The 22,863-nt window shown below is 43.0% G+C and overlaps 1 protein-coding gene across 1 annotated transcript in view; it reads left to right on the top strand.

Annotated features, from left to right (window-relative positions):
• Positions 1–22,863, top strand: part of LOC147706476 (alpha-2-macroglobulin-like protein 1) — a 312,029-nt gene that overhangs the window by 59,184 nt on the left and 229,982 nt on the right. Inside the window, exons 7-8 of the mRNA XM_086929615.1 lie at positions 14,147–14,276; positions 15,813–15,924. Of these exons, the coding sequence (XP_086785741.1) occupies positions 14,147–14,276; positions 15,813–15,924 (242 nt within the window). The remainder of the gene's footprint in view (positions 1–14,146; positions 14,277–15,812; positions 15,925–22,863) is intronic.

The following is a 22,863-nucleotide window of genomic DNA, read 5'->3' as shown; positions in this document are numbered from 1 at the left end:
TGCCAATTTGTCTCAGTCTTTAAAGATTTTTTACATTCCTGCTTCCTTTCTGTCACAGTGAATTTGTCTTTCTCTTCCTTCTTTTGTCCACCTCTTTGATTTTCTCTCTTTTGCTCTGATGGGGAAATATAAGTGCTGGTACACAAAAAGGAGTGCTTGTAGACCCCACCTGCAACCACCGCTCAAATTAAGCACTATCAAATACTGAAGAAGGAAGCTTAGGGGATAAAACAATCAGGGGCAGATTTTCAAAGAAGTCATGCAACCTGGCGCTACAGCCAAAAATGCTGCACTGCGTTGCGTGACAGGGAGGGAGCAGGAGAGTGCCATATATACAGAGGTACGGCTCTCTCCTCCCCTCTCCCTAGTGCCTGCAATGATTTAAGCTGCCGTGCACCACTGCGCTAAAATGCGTGCGTGAGTCTCGCATAGGTATTGTACAGGAAGAGTACCCTACCTGTACAAAATACTATGCCTAGACAAATCCAAACAATGTTCCCACTGTGTATGTGTGCTGCACAGTGCAACACACTTGGAAATTTGGAGAAAAAAAAGAGAAATGAAAACATTTCTCCTCTTAACGCCTCCTTACATATGGTGTTAACTTTTGGCGCTAAACCATGTCCACAGTTGTTTGTAGATAGGGATTTGCATCAAAAGGCATTGGTGGTTGCAGGGGAACACCCATGTACTACGCAAGTAATGCCCCCTTGGTGGTAAGTAATGCAAAACAATGTTTGTGCTGATTGCATTGCTTGTAGGGAACTTTCCAATGCAAAACAGTTTGGAAAGTAAATTGGTAAAAAAACATTTTGTGCTGGCTAGTGTCACTTTTGTGACACTAACCCCGCTCAAAAGGTTTGCAAATCTACCCCTAAGAGACAGCGCATTGTTGAATTCTCTTGACGCTCCTCTGTGAGCCCTGCCCAGCTTAGTACATTTTAAAAACTCTTTTTTAAACTCTTTTTAAAACTCTTCAAAAAACATAAGAATTTATTTGAACCCTCTGACCCACCCTCCATTACAGCCCCTTTTCCTTAGCTGACTATCTTGTGTAAGTTTCTAATCTCTCACCAATATTTCATGTATGAGCATATAGGTGCATTTCAAATCAAATAACCACATAAAAAATAAAAAATCATTGGTGTCAATCTAAGTCCAAGTGCCACCTTAAAATGGTGGAAAGCTCACCACATTCATTCTCAATAACTCAGAAAGGGGCAGTCAAAGGGTTAATTTTTGAAATTCCGAGACACGCCTGTTTTTGTAAAAGTGTAAGCCTCATACTAGCAAAAGATTTAGTGCTTGCTCTTGAGAACAAAGAAGTGGCATGTAGGAAAGTGTTGACAGATACCTGGACTTTCCAAAAAGGAGCTACTAATTAACATTGTGATGCAAAGAGAAGGTATTTGGCATTTTGAGGCGGAGGTGTGCAGTGCACCATTCCAAGTAGGTACATAATGAACTCACTCTGACATTACAAACATGCTTCTAGTTAAATGTAAAAAGTATTTTTTTGTATGACTTTATTCATACCAAAAATTCTAAAAATGTTTATGGTGGGAAGCTGACAAAAATCTAACAAAAAAAAAGAAACTAAAAGAAACTTTTACGGTTTGGGGGGTGCTCTTTGACAATGTAAAATTATTAAATAGATGCAGAAGATCCATCGGTCCTATTTAGACCACAAATAGGGCAGACGGTATAGCCATCATTGTTTGGCGGGTAACCAATTAAAAACGAATTCCTTCAACCAATTTAATTCGTATATATAAACTCCACAGAAAACTGGGCAAATTCTTGTAACATAATATGACATCCTGAAAAACCTGACTGAGACTTCATCAAATGTTTCACCAGCAGGTATCCCATCTCCTGCCCCAGAGACCAGGCTTGGAAAGAGCCCACCTTGACCCCCTTGTGGTACCCGGCAGACATTCTTCAAACCTTACCTTAAGACAGTGGGAGGAAAGACAAGAAAGGCAGAATTTATTTGACGAGGGGACTACAGCAAAGAAAGAAAGGAGAATTCAAAGCAGATTCTGAGGGTTCTCCTCCATGCAGCCCGAGGAAGGGAAAATCAGATGGCGGTCCACAAAGGTCTCCCCAAAAAAATAAAAAAGAAGATGCTGAAAGAAAAAGTTGGAATGGACTCAAATCACCACACAGAGCTAGAGGTATCTCAAGGTTCCTCATCACAACATTCTCATAGTGCACAGGGAGAATATTCATGAAGAAGTGATTGACTGCTGTATCACAATGGAATTTTATATATTTATTCACTATTATATTATATACTAGCAGCCCGTCCCGATGTTGTCCGGGTATGAATTGCTGCCGGCCAGTAGTATAGTGTTTTGGAGGATTTCGTTTTGATAGCATTTCTTATCTGTGACAGGCCTGTGAAACGCTCCGATTCACAGTGCACTGCTGATGCACTTAAGAGTGCGCGTTCAGTAGTGTGTGAACTCGAGTTTCCCTACTTTATTTTTCCTTGCAATATATAGCGCAAACTCGACAACATGACATGAGCACAATTTACATTACAGAAGAACACATTCATTTGTGGTAGGTACGGGGAGACAAAGCGATTTGCCTGGAATCACAGGATGTTGAGCTGATGCCGAGATTCGAACGTAGCTTTCCAGCTCTAAAGTTCGCAATTCTAGAACTTGTGGTGGGAGGTGTGTCTAAAAGTGTATGTCGGTGCTGGCCATCAATGAGAGAGACCTGTGCATTTTTGGAATGGGTGGTGAAAAAATATGTGTATGTGACTGGAGATGTGGCCCGCCGTGCCACCAATGTACTTACCGGGGGAGAGTAAACACCCATTATTCCGCAACTTTCTTTCCGCATACCATCACTCCGCATACTTTCATTACGAAAGTACCATGACTCCGCAATGCCATTATAACGCATGGCATTACATTTTATATGCTTTTACCACGCATACATTTACAACAAAATTCGTTGTAAATGCATGAATGGTAAAAGAATGTTTTTTTTAAATGTTTGGATAAGGTAAGTATGGGTATAGGGGTATATGTTTTGGGGTACTGAGGTATATGTTTTGGGGTGTTTGGGTATTTTTTTAAGGGTTCAGATATAGTTTTGGGTTATGGGGTACAGGGGTAGTTTTAGGGTTTAGGGATAGGTATGGGTTTTGGGGTACAGGGGTATTTTTAGGGTTCAGGGCTAGGTTTGGGTTTTGGGGTATAGGGGTATTTTTAGGGTTCAGGGGTAGGTTTGGGTTTTGGGGTACAGGGGTATTTTAAGGGTTCAGGGCTAGGTTTGGGTTTTGAGGTACAGGGGTAATTTTAGGGTTCAGGGCTAGGTTTGGGTTTTGGGGTACAGGGGTAATTTTAGGGTTCAGGGCTAGGTTTGGGTTTTGGGGTACAGGGGTATTTTAGGGTTCAAGGGTAGGTTTGGGTTTTGGGGTACAGGGTTATTTTTCGGGTTCAGGCCTAGGTTTGGGTTTTGGTGTACAGGGGTATTTTAAGGGTTCAGGACTAGGTTTGGTTTTTGGAGTAGAGGGGTCTTTTAGGGTTCAGAGGTAGGTTTGGGTTTTGGGGTACAGTGGTATTTTTAGGGTTCAGGGCTAGGTTTGGGTTTTGGGGTACAGGGTTATTTTTAGGGTTCAGGGGTAGGTTTGGGTTTTGAGGAACAGGGGTATTAATAGGGTTCAGGGCTAGGTTTGGGTTTTGGGGTACAGGGGTATTTTTAGGGTTTAGGGATAGGTTTGGGTGTTGGGGTACAGGGTATATTTATAGGGTTAAGATGGGTTAGTGTTTAAGGATGTTGGGGTATTTTAAGGAGTAAGGGTGGGTTAAGATTATAGGGTGCAGGGGTATTTAAAGGGAGCAGGGTGGGATTAGCACACAATATGAGACATGGCATGAAGGGCGGAACGTACCACACACCCCCAGCACATGCCCACAGCACAACGCAGACACGCCCACAAGGGACTACTTTGCTGGCACGGTTCTTTTACCTTTTAAATGTATATGGTGGGCGTCTGCATAGCCTATGTCCTTCTGCTGCAACTGCCCTTTCCAACGCTGTATTGGGTGTTGTGATTGGTGCTGTGGCTCCTGAGATTACCCGCCTCAAAGGTTTGGGCTCTCTCTTTATTATATTAGTATGGATTGATTGTTTGTTTTAGAAACTATTCCTTTCCACAATTAGGGCATATATTGCTGCTACAGTGATGTGCTGTCTATCTCACAATCTATCTACAGCTACTCATCTCCCTGCTTGGTTAGCCTTGGTATTTTGTTCCACAAAGGTGTGTCATGAAATCAGCAAGATGTATTCTATGCAGGTCTGCTTGATGGAGATGTGTCTCCTGTTGAAAACAGATATGTGCCTCCAAGTCATATAATTCCCATACAGTGTTCATCCATTTGATAGGGTTCTTGAAATCCTTGACATTATTGGTTGTGGCTATTAGTGGGTGTGTCCTAGGCATCAACCAAGTGTATGCTGCCGTTCGCTATGTCAGGCCATGTATCTGTGCCCCTGTGAGTCATGTGTGGGCCTGTCTTGCTTCTCTGACTTGACTGGTTTCTACTCCTGTACCACCCACCCACCTCTAATATGTCCCCAGATTTTGAACATTTCCACCGTGAAAAGCAAAAGGGATTAAACTTTTACCAACTCCGCAAGTAGTCCATTTCCATACTTCTAGTTTTGACTCGACACATTACTCTCCACTTGCACCCTTACTTCAGTCGCTTGAGTTTAGTCTGAGGTGATCTAGTGTAGATTGGGATTATGAGCCCTGTCCCCCCAAAGGCACTCCCCACTGGCATCATTCACCGCAATCCCCCCATACACACACACACACACACACACACAGACACACAGACTACTTATCCACTGTCAGTCAGTTTCAGTATGTGCTTATCACACAGATCTTCTGTATTGTGGCTTCATCTCGCTCCTTTCATCTGAAGGATTGTTGTCTGCCTTCCGACTGGAACGTCACTCTTAGCGGGTGACCCCAGCAGTATTTGATGGCTTTTGATGTCAGAAAATCTGTAATTGGCTTAACAGCTTTTTGTTTTGCGATTGTGGTGGGAGAGAGTTCTTGAAAGAGTACTATCTTCCCCCTATTAAACAATATCGGCCCACCCTGTCATGCTTTGGAAATTATATCTTCCTTTTCCACGAAGAAGTGCATCTGTGCCACTACATCTGGGAGCGGGGTTCCTGCTTGTGATATTGCAGGCTGTCTGTGTGCCATGTCTATTCTTTTTGGCTCTTTTATTCTGTCTAATATGGCATAATAGGGGCTAGAGCAATATTGCTGCAGGTCGGTGCAGGCTATTTTGCAAATGTGATTTTACCTACAGCAATACTCCAGCTCTTCACAATTCCCCTGCAGAATCACATGATGTTCCTCGAGCACCTACTGCATCTTTGAAGTCACATGTGCTTGTTAATTTGTAAAGGGTTTGGGGGGCACTTGTTCAGCCCATTGATGTAACTGCGGGCATTGGGTGCATGGTATTCATTCTGCTGTACCTGCCAGTTATGCAAATCTGTGTGCACGACTCCAGACAGGGCGAACAGACGTTGTCCGGGGGTCCCCCTTTGCCCACCCGCCACCTTCAGGGCCCCTAATTAGCTGCACACAGTTCACCGCTCCTCCCCACACTGGATGGGGGTTTTATGCATGCGGTACTTGTGTGTAAGCTTGTGTTTTTTTGTTTTTGGGCATATCGGTTTTCTCCGGGAGAATTTAAAAGTGCATTAGTTTGTTGGCAATTGAAAGGTGTGAACAGCTGTGTTGCTTTTGTTAATATTTACATTTTTGAGTTGCAATGTGTGAAGAAAGCGGAACCAAAAATGTATATATTTTAAGGAGTCTTGGTTTATTTGTAGACCTATATAGCACAATGTACGTATTTTCAGTCATTTACAACAACAAAAAGCCCAGAATATTTTTTTAGCTGCCTCGGCTCATAATTTTGGCTCTGATTCAGCTCTTCCCAAACTGCAGCTGGCCACAGTTGCAAATGGGCCGAGACTCAGCCGTGGATGCTGGCGAGGTCCGTACATAGCTGTCCTCAAGTCACTCGTGGCATCAGCCAGTCTGGCCTGCTTACGCTTCCATCATTTTGGATTCTGGGGCCTGTAGTCTACTGTTTATCACTGATTTGCACATATAGCTGTGGCGTAAGACGCCAGTACTGGCTGAATGCGTCACACGTCAGGGGGCACGAGGCAGCCATAATCGATGCAAATGGAAGACGTGGGTGCCCCGGCCACCGACGCTTTTCTGCATCTCTGCACTTTCAAATGAGGGCGCATTATAATGTTCGAAACCAGGAAAGCTGCACACAGTTCACCGCTCCTCCCCACGCTGGATGGGGTTTTTATGCATGCGGTACTTGTGTGTAAGCTTGTCTTTTTTTGGTTTTGGGCAGCAAGGCATCGGGAGAGCAAGATACTTAAAAAAAAAAGTCGACGTTTTTGTTATTTATTATTTTGGTAAAAGCACTCACTTGTCTGCAGGATTTTAGGACGGACGATCCTCCCTCAGCCTGAGTTCCTCGCCCCTGTCCGCTGCTCCTCGACCTCCTCGGGCTCCTGTCCGCCACTCCCCCCCCCCAATGATGTCAGCACGCACGTTCACATCGTTAGCACACACGGCCGGCGCTACTTCTTAGGGACTACTTTTTTTTATTGTTTATTTTTTAAATAACATTTATTTATTTATTTTTTATAGCCTATGTCCTTCTGCTTGCCCTGAGGTTTTCTAAGATGTCTTGGGTGTTCAGATTGGTGGTGCACTTTTCAAGTTTACCTGGCTCAAAGGACACAGTTCTCTCTTTATAATAGTAGTATAGATATAGATTAACTGCTCCTTTTTGCCTGATTTTTTTAGCCAGAATTGTCCTGCATTTTCACCAACCTCAAAAAGCTGTGATCTGAAAACTGACATTTGTTCTGCAAGCTTGGTAGCAAAAAATTCATATAGCCTGGATTTATGTATAGAGAGGCCAGCTTTATTATTTTTGATATCTTGCGAAGTATTAATGGCTGTAACTAATTTTACTTCCCACTCCTGCACTTCCTTATAATTAAGTGCTAGCTTTTCCCGACGCTTTCTTTGCTTATTAATTGAAAAAGACATGGTCTCCCCACGAACCCCTGCTTTAAACGCCTCCCAAACAATTTGAACAGAAGCCGAGCCACGATTGGCCTAAAAAAATTCCTTAATCCATTTCACCATATGGTCAATATAGAATGGGTCTGCTAATAATTTGCGTTCAAACGACCAAGCAGGTGGATTAGATAAAGACCCTGGATCTTTTTTAATCTCTATCACGATGGGATTATAATCTGAAATTATTCGGGGAAAGATCTCATATTCAAGATTACTGATAAGACAAGAGGGGGCAAAAAAGTAGTCCAAGCGGACAAATTTCTGATGGGGCGCACAGAAAAAAGTATAACCCAATGAAGTAGTTATTTTTAAAAAGCCAACATCACTTAGCCCAAATTATTTTAATAAACCTACTAGTTCTTTATAGGTTTTTTTTTAATCCAGTATACAGCGAGTCAGGCTGAATATCAAAATTTCCTTCAAGATGTATGTTGAAATCTCCACAGAGTATTAGTGGGGCTGACCAATCAGCTAATTCTATACTGAGCAGGTTTAAAACATCTGGATCATCCGAATTTGGACCATAGATTGAACAGATGGTCCAAGGGTTACTGTCTATAAGGATTTCAGTTATTACCCACCTGCCATACTGGTCTGATTTAGTACGTTTTGAGCTGCCCAGGCCTCTTCTAATAAGAATCGCTACCCCCTTTGTAGAAGTGCCTTGGCGAGTGCATCCCAAAAGTTGCATTACTAAATCATTGAACCAGCGTCTGTCATTCCATGTCAGGAGAGTTTCCTGTAAGCATAGTATATCTAATCTCATAATATTTTGTGCACATATCTCTTTTCTTCCGATTATTGAGTCCACAAATGTTCCAAGAACAAATCCTAATTTTACCCATATTGACAATTTAGTAGAAACAAAGACAGTAATTCAAAATCAAGGGGCATATTACCAAGCAATAGCGATTATCGCTATTGCTTGGTTAGAGACAAAAATTTACCGCTGCGCTGCGGCGATTTTTACCGCAAATAAACCTTGGTATTATTAAGCTTTAACGCAAATGCGATAAAAATCGCCACAAAGCATGAATATCGCTGAAAAGTCAGTGATATTCATGCATTACCGAGCTAATGCTCTTAGCCATGTTATCCACCTCCCATTGGATAACATGGCTAAGAACTGCTCAGGGCAGGTGTTAGCTTTTGGAGATATTCGCGCTTAGCGCGAATATCTCCAAAAGTTGGTAATAGGAGATAGCGATGTTAGCGACTGTTTTCAGTCGCTAACATCTTGGCACGCCAACTTTGCATGTCATTAGTGATAAATATCACTGACATGCAAAGTGGGGCCCAAGATGGTCGCTATCTCCTACTAGCTGTCGCTATCTGGTGTTAGCGACAGCTAGGTAATAGGGAGATAATTTTATCTCCGCTTTCTTGGCTGTTAAAGCCAAAAAAGCGGAGATAAACCACCTTGATAATATGCCCCCTAGAGTTTTCTCAAGCTGAAAATCTACTGTTTCTGACACACAAAAAAAGAATCAAAAGATCGCATTGAAGACAATGTCTCTCTTTAAACTGACAAGTCTGCCTTTGCTTAAAAATTTCTAAATGGGGGACCACTGTGGGTACATCATGTAGCAGATGCGGACTCTTTGCAGCTGATACTCTTCATATGTTTTTTTCGTGCCCCCGCCTTTCATCGTTCTTATCCTCATTTCAAATGTTTCTCGTTTTATTATGTGAGTCTACAGTTCTGTTGACAGGGAAACTAGTGCTAATTGGAGTAACTTGGAATGAATTTCCTGATGGTCAGAGAAAATTCTTATTTATCACCATGGCAATACTACGGGCATGTATCACTCAAGAATGGAAAGCCCAGATCCTCCCTCTTTCTTTACTTGGAGAGCCCGACTCTTAGCTACTTACAATATAGAAAGGACTATTTATAGGACGAAGGGTCGGAAAAAAAGAGCCCTTGGTGCAAAGATCTGGGCGCCTTTAGAGCTCTGGATTCAAGGGGAGTTGAAGTGATTGTATATTCCTTTTGGTTTAACTTAAATATTTTCTGTATGTAACCCTTTTGATCTCAGCTTTGTATATCTGCTGTGAAAGATGTATAGCTGTAACTTTGTGATGCCTGCCTATCTATTCTGTAAAGATTTTTTCTCTTCCTTTTTCTTTGCTTTTTGCGGGCTCCTGATATGTCTCTCATTCTGGGATTATGTGTTTCTGCCCTGCTTACATTAAACGGGAAAACTCAATAAAGAAATTATTTAAAAAAATAGATATTCCCTGAAAAAACCAAAGGTTACAGGGACGTTATAGTTAGGCTGATATTTCACTCTTACAAAACCAGAAAATTCAACACCTATAGTTAGCTGAGCTAACTATAACTCGTGGCCACTCAATGCACTGCTTATGACCTCACATATTGCATTACTCATGACATGGTCAGTACATCACTGATGACATCACTGATGACATCTTAACATTTCCTAACTATAACCGCCCTGTAACCTTGTTTTTTTTAGCGAATATATATACATGCTGGAGCCCCCTAGAGCATTATTTTAAAATATATCTCCGGGAGGAGGCAGTCCCTGGTGCTGTGTGGGGGGGTGGAGCCCCCCACTCATCATTGTAAATGTAGCCTGGGGGAGGTGGCGGTCCCCAGGGCTGCAGGTGGCCACGCGCGCCCCTGCATTCCTTTTTGTTATTGACCCAGGACCTGGCCCACCTGGGGGCCTAAAGTAAACAAAGTGCAGTAGGCCATGCTGGTGTGCCCCGGAGCCTGGGACGCACCCAGACCTTGCACGAGCAAAGCCCGGGCCAAGGGCAGGCCCATCTGTATCTGTCTGCAGCCGTTCGAGGCCAGGTTGGTGCATTCTCTTGGCTGGTGCATCTGGTATCCCTGATAAGACTAATATTTTTATTATATTGTGGTGATACCATGGTTGACCTTTGCATTTAATAACGCAGGAAAGTGCAAATTACCCGAAGATTCTGGGGCCTAGAGTACGAAACCTGAAAAAGAAAGTAATGTCATCACCAACTGTCTTACCAACGCGATGGGCTTGATTAATTATTAAATTGTAAATGTTAAAGCTTAATTGGTGGCCACTAAAAGTGCTCAGTGGAACATAATAACAGAAGCTACTGATGAGCCCTCAACACGACTATCGGTCCACAACTAATTTTACATAATGTACCCAGTCCTGGGACCACACAAAATGTATCTCTACTACCTTGCATGTTAACTGCATTGCTCGAAATCACAGAACATCTTTCTAAACAATCATATATGGTGTTGCCTCCAGGGCTAAGTGTAATTTATCATCAACTGGGTCCAGCTGTCTTGTGCTTTCTTTGCTCTGTGTATGTGCAGGTCCTGTGTCTCGGCTTGTATTAGATATCTGGGCAGAAGGGCCGTTCTCTACTCGTTCTGTTGTTGTGGAATTAAATGTAGTAGAGTGCGCCTTCTTCTTAACTTGACCCTTCTCTGGCAGAGGTTGTGGGACCAATGGAGTACCTTTTAACTCATCTGATAATGTCCTTGATCAGAGACAGCCAGCTCATGGGAGCCGGGAAGTTTTTGACAGATATTCTTTAGGGCCAGATACTTTGTTTGATTTAGTGATTTATTTGGACTTTGTTGCTAATTTTTTTGCAGGTTGTCTGCATTTTTTTGCTGGAGTGAACTTCAGGGTGCCTTCCACATGGTGCAGGGATGAACAGGGGGGCACCATTGGTACCCCCTTGGCCCCCAACTGGAGGTTGCAGAGGCCAGGGGGCCAGTTAGGCCCTCTAACTCGCTCTCTGGCAGACTTTCCATGGCAGAAAGGCCGGAATGGAAAGCCTGCCTGATACTGACCGATCTCACTTCTTGACTCCTCACTAAAGCTGCTTGGTAGAATAATACTTGAAGGATTAAAAATCTGGGTGAATGATAACCATGTGCTTAATGATTCACAATTCGGCGTTAGAAGTGCAGTCGGTACCCCACAACAATGCATTAATTAGAACTTGCCTATAACCAAGTACACTACAGCAAAAAAAAGGCCACATCCACATTTGCTTTGCTGATTTAAGCAGCGCCTTTGACTTTGGAACTTTTAGGTGCCCCCATAGATATTATTTCTTTCCTGTCTCAGTTGTATAGTCACTTGAACACCGGGTGTGTTATGGAACTAATGGTGAATGTAACCTAAGGTTCCGAGTCATAAGTGGAATTTACCAAGGGTGCACAATCGCGCCCTTTCTGTTTTCCCTTTATATAAATGGGTTGGACCCCCATCTAACCTCCATTCTTTTGTTTGCCGATGACACGGTGTTAATATCACGAATCGCAAACGCACTGCAACAACTGATTAAAGGTTTCGCTTCATATATGGAGGGCAAAGACATGAAATTGAACCTAGCAAAAACTTTCGGAATTGCATGTCAATCAAGAAAAAGACGCTGGGCCCGATTCATAGAACTAACTTAAGACAAAATCCTATACTTACTACTTTTGGTATTCACAGAAGTTAGGATTTTGTCTTAAGTTTGTCTTAAGACAAACTTAAGACAGACTTAAGACAAAATCCTAACTTAAGTCTGTCTTAAGTCTGTCTTAAGACAAACTTAAGACAAAATCCTAACTTCTGTGAATACCAAAAATAGTAAGTTTAGGATTTTTTCTTAAGTTAGTTCTGTGAATTGGGCCCATACACCATTAAAGTTGAGGTACTAAATAAAGCCCCAAAATGTACCTACTTAGGCATACATTTCCATAATACTGGCAACTGGGCCCCCCATTTAAAAAATAAAATTTTTTAATTCCTGATAGCCTCGAAAGCAATCTTTAGAAGTGCTGCTAAAATTGGAACAAGCCTGTTAGAGATACTTCAACTATATAAAAGTAAATGTATCAATAGTGCTACATGGGGTATGGGGAGTGGCAGACAGCAAGTTACTACAGGTATCAGAGAATAATTTCCTTTGTAGACTCTTAGCAGTTTCACGATACACCTTTACTTATATCGCCCATAACGAACTAGCGGTCCCCCATATCGAGGACATTATTCACATCAGTGCACTCATAGTCCCATAGGAATGAATGGATAGCAATTCCTTAATTACGAATCAAATTTTTTTGCGATTCCTAAATGCATAGGCAATCCCGATTCTGTAATTGCGATTCCTTACTAATCACAATTAAAGAATCGCAATTGCCTATTTTGATGCATGTGCACCTATGTCTGGATGACCCAGCCAGTATGTTATATTACAGCTAAACAGAATGGAAGATGCTTCTTTTGACATACAAAATAGCTAGGAAGGAACATAGTGAGTCTATCAAATTGACAGTCCAGAGATATGTTGCTGTCCATAACAACCTGGCATCCACAATTATCTATCTCTTATAGCAAACATTCAGGACAGATTTGATCTTACAAGGCTACAGCTAGGTACTCTACATTTCTTAATAGCTTTTCTGACCATGGGTGCCTGGCAAGAAAATGTACCCAAATGTCCCTGCGATGGCCTTTCTGTACAATCCACGCAGCATTTTGTTCTGTTCTGGATGTTAGGAAGCGTTTTTTAATGCTGGTGCGGGGCGTTCCATTGAGTGGGCGGGGCCGTGTCGGCCAACGGAAGTGCACAGCACTACGGAGGTAGTGCTCGCGACGGCCGTTGGCTGACGGCCGCAACGGAGGGGTTAAAACCGTTATTTAAAGAACATCAACTTTGTCATTATAAAGCTGCTTTTAACCATGTATGTAAACTCGATACAGTGACATTGTGTTTTGCAATCTCTTCATTTATTTCTTCGGAATTCAGAATAAGGAAGAGATATAGCTATCTAAAAAATGTACTCTATGAGACTGATTAAAATTTGTACTATTATAATATATGTCTATTGGTGTTAGATCCTCATGAGATCCCTGTCTGACTGCTAGTAGTATATTACTCTCAATTATCACTTTGTACTGTATTTATTTTAATGAATTTTTTAATATTTTAATCAAAGATTATATTGTTTTTTGTATGTATTGTTTCTGGATTTTTATTGGAAACAAACAGTTGTCAAAAGTTGTGCTTGTTTATTAATGTCAGCTGTGCAGCGCTCCTTGCGGATGAGGCTGTTTCAACACATCTTAGAACATGACATGCAATGGGGTGCCCTTTACCAGGGGCGGCTCCTCCGTTTGGGTGGAGGAGCGTTGCCCCACTGAAATGCCCCCAGAGACAAAAAATAAAATGGTAACAAAGTTGAATTATTACTATTTTATTTTTCATCCCTCCGTCTCGAGCGGAGCGTCAGGACGGGGGTGGCGCTGCTGCAGACTGGCAGCAGCAGAGAGAGCAGGGCACTTTCAGTTTAAAGTGCGCATGTCCTTTTGGCCGGTCATCTTGCAGCCACACATGCACAGTTTAAATCTCTCTAACCCAGCTGTCTTAAGACAGCTGGGTTACAGAAATCAAAAGCCTCCAGTATTCTTCTGAGTGCTGATAGAGGCTGCTCCCACCAATCCTGGCGCTGCTCTCATACTGGTGAGAGCAGCGCCAAGATTGGCTTGGGAGTGTTGAGCCTGCCTGCCTCGAGAAGAGAAGATTGTACTTGCATTAAGGGCTTTTAATTGAATTATTATTTTTTTTTAATGTCCCACCTGCCTCACCACCCTTGGGACATGCCAGCCACCACTGCCCTTAACGCGCTCATACCAGCCAGTGCCACTACATGCTGGCCTTGCTCTTGCACAGGGAGCAGTTCTGTCATTGGGTCTACACTGTCAGGGGTAAAACCAGTCCCCCAATCCGTGCTTCTTGTGAGGGGGGAGTGATGGTGTGATGAGGAGCCTCGCAGCTCCCAGAGCAGCGACATTGTACCGTGCCCTGCAGCAGTATATTAGAATTTGTTGCTCATGTATTCTGCAATCACCAGTCACTATCTTGGAGTTGAGGTCTTCTCAGATGTAACGTAATGTAAAGTGTGACATGTAAAGCTAAGTAATTCATAATACCATCTCTCTGAAACAGATACCCGTATGGCAAGCCAGTGCATGGGAAGGTGAATGGAACTCTGTGTCAGAAGCCTCATGATTACTACCTACATCGACCTCCTTCGATGGACGCAAGTGAAGAAGTCTGCCAGACATTTGAAGGCCGGGTGAGCAAATCCACTAGAGACCACCAGTGCTATGCAGGAGTCTTATCACGTGGAAAATACATTTTCAATGGAAGTATACTCTACAAACATACACTGGAAGACCTTGATATATGCCTGCAAATTTAAATCACTGTGGAACAAAATATGTTATTATGGAACATTTCCTAACATTGTAAATTGAGGAGCATAGGTAGGCTAGCAGGCTTTTCAGGACAGGTGGGCATTAAAGGAGCAAGAAATACCGATAAACTGGAATGTTCATGGGGGATGACAAACACTTTGCTTTGTTTCCGCCCTAGAAATTGCCTGTAGCACTCCTTTTACAAATGGCATGAATAGGTTTTTTTCGTGGTGGGAAGCAAAGGCCCTCTATTTTATGGGTGTTTAGGACAAGTACTTTCCCAAAAGAAAAAAGAAAAACATTGTTCCTTGTGGAAAAAACATTAGAATGTGCAACAAGTGCAACTGTGAATGGCCATCTTTTAATGTTTTTTTGAAAAAGAATAACAACAACCATGACATCTGCATGCCTGAACACACATAGATGGTCATCTTTCAATATTTTTTGTATACTTCACTTTAAACCACTGAAAAGGAAACAAGAATTGGCAAACACATTAGCTTGGCAGACAAAAGCCTGACCTATTGGTTTACCAGTGCTTATTTCCCTATTGATGCTTATTATTGTCTTGCATGCAGCTTTTTCTAGTATCATACTATTTGTACAGGCACCTACTAGAATAAACAACAAAGTGATGGAGGAAAAGCTTGAATTAATCTCAACTACTAACAATTGGTCATGGCTGCAGCCCAGTGCATCTTTTTTTGCACACTATTCCACCCAGACAGAGACCAGTTGGGTATTTCATTCAATATTGGAAAGTGTTCAAGACAATAGATATAATTTCATTTCATGGGTTGCTTTCACTTTGGTATTTTCTACACTGTGTTTACAACAAGGGTTTTTACCTTAAGAAACAGCAGAATTTGTTCCAGTAACTACTTATGTGTTCAAAGCTATCACTTCCTGTCTGAAAGGGTTAACAAAACAACCTATTTAAGGTAAAGTATTAGCTAACTACAGACACTTTACTAATAGGGGCCTTTGATCAGTTAGTTTCCTGTGTTATTTTCTTATACCTTTACTGGAGGGCAGCAGAAGGTTTGGGATTGCAGCCTGTACAGCCAAACATTGGCCGGTTGCAGGGAGGTAGTGGTAGGGCTTTGGTGAATTACCTTTCATCTGAGGTCCTGAAACTCCTCATACCATTCCTGGTACTACCTGTAGACAACACAGCATGACAAAACAGCTGCTTCTAGTTCCTTGCAGCTTCAATCCACATTGAATATGTCAAGGTGCTAAAGAGCTCTTGGAATTATTCCAGCCAGATTTCACAGAAAAGAAGATCAAAGAGAGGTCCATTTTCACCAGGGCAATTCCGAAATGAGGATATGGAGTAGGACCTATCATGATCTGCCTCGCCGACCAATGACATTTCTCCATTTGTTCATTGATGCTTTATTGTTGCCTTGTAGACGGACAGGGATGGGTGCTTCTCCGCCAGATTGAACACGACCATCTACAACTTCAACTATTGGAGCTACCAACCCATGGAAGCGAAGGCAATCCTGACTGAGGATAGTACAGGTACGTACTGCTAATGCCCAAGCGCAGGACCTGAGGCAGCAAGAGAGGCAAACTTGACAAGCATCAGAATTCCAATCGAAGGAAGGGCTTTGATATGATCAGAATAACCTGAATGTAGGTTGATGTAAATAATTAATTTACTCTCTTAATTTCTATGCAGGTAAGTACTTAATCAATGATAACTCAATCAGAAGGAAAGAAAACAGAGTCCGTGGTGTTAGAGTTTCTAAGGGTTTTATTCCTCATAAAGGAATCAGGATATCATGTTCTGACCACCACAGGGGTGTCAGAAGGGATAGATGAGCGCGCTCTCGTTTATTGACAATACATAGCTTATATACTTGATTTACATCATAAGGTTCAATGTAAGAGGCGTAACAGCTGAGAGAAGACAAGATAACAGTATACACGTGGTACCAATACATCATCAAGAGGCGTAAACTAGGCGTGAACTAGAGGTGTGTGCTAGAAACGTCACTGATAGGTGACGCAAGTGGGTGGCACCAAGGGGTGGTGCTAACAGAATGTTGCAATGTCAGCAGAAATCGGAAGCTTGGATGCGCGTGCAGCTGCATGACGTGTGATTGACGGGGTGCAGGGGTCTTGACATTTACACTGACGGAGAGAGACAGAAGTCTGGCATGTCAGATCAACTTGTACTTCTATCATATCTGATATCTGATGTTTAGGAACTATACTATCTGGGCGGAAATGTCTCTAGGGCAGAGACTATTCTATGCTAACTGTGGATGCGTGTATGAGCGCCTAAGTGTCTACATGTAGAGCGTGGGGGCACGGGGCCTTCCTTGTAAGCATGGCAACGGAGGCTATGAATTACTTGCATTAAGACAGGTCGGCCCTTTTGGCTCTGCAGCTGGAGAGGATGTTTACAGGATCTAGTAGGCAGGAATGTATTCTCGGGGAATGGAACAGATAACTCGAAGGTTATAGTCAGTCTTGGCAGAAAGCAGGCTTGAGCTGAGCGCGAGGGGCCGCGCTGAAAGTAGGACAGAGTTCACGAGTACAGAGGTAGCCTGGGCAGAGTCAGGAGCCACAAAAGAGGTTCAGATGGCAGGAATTCAGGGCCTACTCTGGCTAGAGCAGGAATACATGAAAAGTGTACTACAAAAAGACGGTGGCATAGCATACTTAGGAACGGACTATATAATCCATTCATGGTGGATCTGAAAGAGGACAAGTTAACGGTGGACGCAAATGTATTTGCGTCTTCATAGCTGTCACAGGAGGGAAGTTACATGCACTTTAAGCTGGTACATGGAGTCGGTGGGGTACGCGCTAGGGAACACATCATGACCAAAATTTAATTTTCCTCATTCCCTCCTTGTTCCCTACGGACCCTTCATGAAATATCGATCCTCATGAATCGATCAGTCTGTTCTTGTAACATCATTTGTTCTTCTTTCTTTCGGTTACGTTTTGAGTGAAAACTGGAATGCTCAATGCAAGAAGTGGCACACAGTCCACAGATCGCTGGCCCACACTGTAGGCACAGGCAGCAACTGAATACTAGGACTAGGCCAAGGCCTAGGAAGGATAGGATCTTCCATCCCCAAGCTGTTAACGTTGTCCAGAACCAACCGGACCAAGTCCAGGTGCCTGGAGTCTGATGTATCTGATTTGCAATCTTATGGAGACGTGTGATAGCTTGATATACAGATGGTGCATTTTGTGGAATGAAAACACAGCAGCTTGACCCGATGACCTTACAGGCTCCACCTCTATCTGCCAAGATGACGTCAATTACAAGACGATTCTGAAGGACAACAACCCGCATAGCGGACTGCTCTTCTGTTAAGTTACCTAAGGCGGAGGTAGTTTCATTTACTACGGCTTCAAGTGTTCTAGTTAATCTGCGTATTAATTTACTATTCTGGACAGGACCTAAAAAGAAAAAGAATCCTTTATTAAAGTCAGTGTACTGTTCCCATGCCGTTTCTGTGTAGTCGACAAGGGAGGCATCTCTTCTGGGTCTATTCTTTACTAGATCGCTATTTCGATGGTAATCAGAAGGAGCTAGAAAAACAGGTGGCAGAAGGAATGCAATGTAACAGGTACCATCCCAATCTGGAGGTAGACGAATGTATGCGGTATGACCACAAACAAAGTAAGAATGACTGATAGCTTTAAAAGATGACTTTCCATCATCACTGAATTCGACCACAGTAGTGCATTTACTATGACCTAAGTGTACTGAACCTTTCTTCTTGATACATAATTCACCAGTGACTGGCAGTACTGACATAATGGGTAGAACTGGTGTGGCTTCGGATTCGACAGTAAGAATCATAAGGCTGATTGTGTAATTACCTAATCCATATACTTCATTTTCTAGATCAGTTCCTATTCTAATGGGGAGTCCCTCCTTATCTGGGTAACAGACGTCTAGTAGGACCAAGTTCAGGTTTCCCCAAACCCAACCCCCATCGAAAACAGCAATGTCGGGATCTAAAGAATTAATTATCTTGAACCATGCTCCACAGGAGCCATTGTGAGTGAACGGATACGGAAAGAGAGGCAAGGCTCCCTTGTAATTCTGGTAGGGAGGGAGTCGGCCACATATCCAGCAATTTGTAGCATTGTTAGTTTGATGAGAATGATGTAACATACTAATGAATGTATTGTTGCGCAGCGCGAGTCTGTAAGAAAGCTCATGAGGAGGTAACTCACTAAAAGTGTGTTCAGCAGAGACATTGTAAGCAGATTGTTCACGCTTGAAAATAGGATAATATATGGGTAACAAGATGCTAGCAACAATGATTAATATACTGATAATAAACATAATTATTAGTGTCACTATGCAGTGACTACGAAGTGATTTGCAATATGTTCTTTTCTTTTCTTCTCTCTCTCTAACTCGATCTAGGGGATACATGTCAGAAACTATTTAACCGATTCACCTAGGGGAGGACTTAAACAATTAAACTGTCTGACTTGCTAGATCGTAATTTCATACGGTATTGTTCTTGAGGAGTTTTTTCTCGTTTGTATTCGGAAAAGTCTTTGGGATCACAGTCTCTGGTGGGGGTGGGTGTATCTTGTTCCGGTTTCAGTCCTGGGAATGGTTTGATATGGCTTAGGTGGACCCACCCCTTTCTGCCTTCCAATTTGACTGCAGTCTTTGTTGTAAGAAGGACGGTCTTCGGAGACTTCCAGCGGGGCTCCAACGGACTTTTCCTGTCGAAGTTTCGGACTAAAACAACATCTCCGGGGCGGACGTCATGCTCCTTCACATCGGTGTTGTCAGGGAAGGCTGCGGCAACCTGTGAACGACATGATTGGAGTGCAGACATCAAGGAGGCAAGGTAATCTGTCAACATATTAGAATCAACATCGGTGATCTTTTTAGGAATGGGCGTCCCCCACATATTCGGTGGTCTTCCAAAAACCACTTCGTACGGAGATAGCCCTGATCTCGAATGGGCAACCATTCTCATATAGAATAGTGCCACTGGCAGGGCGACTATCCAGTCGACCCCTTTGTCCTGACATATTTTTGCAAGGCGGATCTTTAATGTCTGATTATGCCTCTCAACAAGGCCTGCGGCTTCAGGATGTCGGACACAATGGAACTTCCACTGGTATCCCAATAACAAGGAAACTTCTTTCATTAGGGCAGACGAGAATGGCTGACCGTTATCTGAGTACACGACACGAGGCAAGCCGTACCGTGGGAAGAATTCACGAACCAACTGTTTGGCAGTGGTCGGAGCAGTGTAATCTGGGACTGGGTATGCTTCGGTCCAGCGGGACAGAGCACAGACAACTACGAGAACATATTTGAATCCTCGACAACGGTCCATCTGGATATAATCCATCTGGAGGACTTCAAAAGGGTGATCGGGAGGATGAAATCCACCTTGCTCTACAGGGACGCTTTTACCTGGATTGAACTGACAACAGATCATGCAAGTACGCACTTTCTGTTTTGCGGCTGCTCGTAAGTGTTTATTGTTCCAGAGATTTTGCAAACTGTCTAGCATTGCTTTCTCTCCTAGGTGGGCAGGACTATGTGCTGTATTTATCATAACTTGAACCATGGAGTCAGGGAGAAACCATGTAGATTTTCTCTTCGTCATCCAACCTTGATCTGTCTGGATCCCTCCTAGTTCGATCCATTTCTTTATTTCGTCTGCAGTAGCATGTGTCTGAATGTCAATAACATCTAGTGTGGGATCCCTGACTGTCATACAGTTTGTCGGATCTGTTATCTTTGTCGTGTCAGTTGTCTGAGTGTGAGTCAGTGCTGTATGTTTTGCTGTCTGATCTGCCAGGTCGTTACCCTGGGAAACAGAATCTGTGACTTTAATATGTGCTTTACACTTCATAACTGATATGGCTGAAGGCAGATGTATTGCTTCTAGCAGTGCTTGAATGAGAGGACCATGCTGTATTTTTGTACCATGAGAGGTCAGAAAACCTCGTTCTTGCCAGAGCATGCCGAAGTCATGTACGACTCCGAACGCATAACGGGAATCAGTGTATATGTTAACATTTCTGTTCTTGGCTAGAATACAGGCTCGGGTCAGAGCGATGAGCTCTGCCGCTTGAGCAGACAGTGTTTCAATACGATGTGTTTCTTTAACTTCAGTTTCAGTGGTCACGGCATACGCGGCCACTAACTCTCCTGTACTTGTTCTCATGCATGAACCATCCACATAAAGTGTCAGGTCTGGATTTGTCAATGGAACATCTGTTAAGTCTCGTCTGGGCTTTGTTACTGCATTAATAATCTCTATACAATCATGTGGAGCTGGATCTGTCATAACTGTAGGTAACAATGTTGCTGGATTCAAGATACTGCAGCGTCTGATTTCTATGTGTGGTTGGAATAGTGTCAATTCGTAACCTGTAAGTCGTGCTATAGTCAAATGTTGAGTCTGGGTTCTGTTTAACAGAACCTCTACAGAATGTGGAACTTGTACCGTTAACTGATGACCTAAAACAATTGAATCGCTTTGTCTTATTGCTAACGCTGTTGCTGCTACTGACTTTAAACATGCAGGGAGTGCCTGAGCTACTGAATCCAATGTACTTGAAAAATAAGCACAAGGCTTATGTGAACCTGCTTGCTCTTGAGTGAGGACAGACAATGCTGTACCGTCACGTTCTGTAACAAAAAGTGTAAACGGTTTGCTGTAACATGGTGTCGCTAAAACTGGTGCTTGGCATAAAGCTTTCTTTAATTCCTCAAAGGCTTGTGTGTGTTCCTGAGTCCAAGGGAGGACAGTCGAAGTCGCTGCCTCCTGGGTTGTTAACTGAATGAGTGGTTTGGCTAGAAATGCATATTGAGGAATCCATTGTCTGCAGTACGAGGTGAGGCCTATGAAGGCCCGCACTTCCTTTTGTGTCTGGGGTCGTGGCATGTTTACAATTAACTGAATGCGATCGGGAGTGAGCTGTCTCCCCACTTTGGACAGCAAGTGACCCAAGTACACAACTTGCTGAACACAGAATTGTAGCTTTGAAGGAGACACCTTGTGTCCCTTGTCGGCTAGGAAATGCAAAACTATCAGAGATGCTTGTTCACATTCGGGCTCACTTCGTGCGGTGATCAGTAGATCATCGACGTATTGCAGTAAAGCGGTATTAACTGGCATTTGAATACAATCTAGTTGTCTTTTCAGTGCTTGACTATAGATGCTGGGGCTTTCTGTAAATCCTTGAGGTGCGCGGGAAAATTTGAAACTTCGTCCATTTAAACTGAATCCGAAGAGATATTGGCTCTCCGGGTCAATAGGTACACTGAAGAAAGCGTTCTTGAGATCGATTACAGTAAAGAACGTTGCTTCTGAATCGATAGCAGTTAATAGGGAGGAGATATCGGGGACCACAGGATACTGTGGTACAATACATTTGTTCAGTTCTCGAAGATCAATCACCAGCCGATATACTGGCGGTGCATTGCGGTCTGTACGTTTAAGAATTGGAATGATAGGTGAATTACAGATATTGGAGTCGGTCTCTACGACCACTCCTTGGGCAATAAGCTCTTCAATGATTTTCAGCAAAGCCACTACAGCATCGGGTGGTAACTTATATTGTCTGATTCTGGGTAGAACAACTCCTGTCTTGAGTGTTACACGGTATGGAGTGATATGCATACAACCTACATCAGCTGGGCCTTTTGCCCATAAGTGATCTGGTACATTTCTCAATCTGACATCAAAGTCACGTAGAACATAATGACCCTTGAAATCCCGTAGAAAGAGTCTGACTCCCTCCGGGGAACAGCAAATTATAGCTCCTAGAGCCTTCAATGTTTTAATTCCTAACAGATTTTCGGGACATGATTTCGTAAGTAACAAATCTGTAACTCGAGATAATGGACCCACAGCTAGTGGTACTGGTTCTGATACTTCATTTACAATAGGCTGTCCTGAAAAACCAAGGGAAACATTCTGTGAGCCTGAGAGGGGTGCCCCTGGAACTTCGTTATGACTTATAGTAGTGCGACTTGCCCCTGTGTCAATTAAAAACTTTCTGTCTTTTCCTAATACGTGACTATGTACATAAGGACCTTCTTGATCTACAGGAATTTCAATAAGAGGCAAATCACTTTCCCTCCCTAGGCTGTTTCATGTATAACGCTGATAATCTGGATATGCCGATTGGGCATACTGGTACATCTGCTGTGATACTTGTCGTGTTGCGGCAGCGGGCTGTGTCTGAGCATGCTGTGGCTGCGGTACTGCTACTGTCTGTACTGTATGGGACTGATCATGTATAGGCTGTGTATTCTGCATTGGCTGTTCGTTCTGTGAGGTCTGTTGATGACCCTGTTCATGTCGAGGCGGACGCGGTCTTTCTTTAGTTTTACCTGTCTCGATGTTATGTTTCAGGACTGGACATTCATGTACGTAGTGACCTGGCTGTTTGCAATAATTACATGTCCCTTTAACGGGAGCGGTAGAATGGTTG

The sequence above is a fragment of the Lissotriton vulgaris genome, chromosome 7 (genome assembly GCF_964263255.1).
Source record: "Lissotriton vulgaris chromosome 7, aLisVul1.2, whole genome shotgun sequence".
NCBI lineage: Eukaryota > Metazoa > Chordata > Amphibia > Caudata > Salamandridae > Lissotriton > Lissotriton vulgaris.
This window is presented reverse-complemented; position numbering and strand designations above follow the sequence as displayed.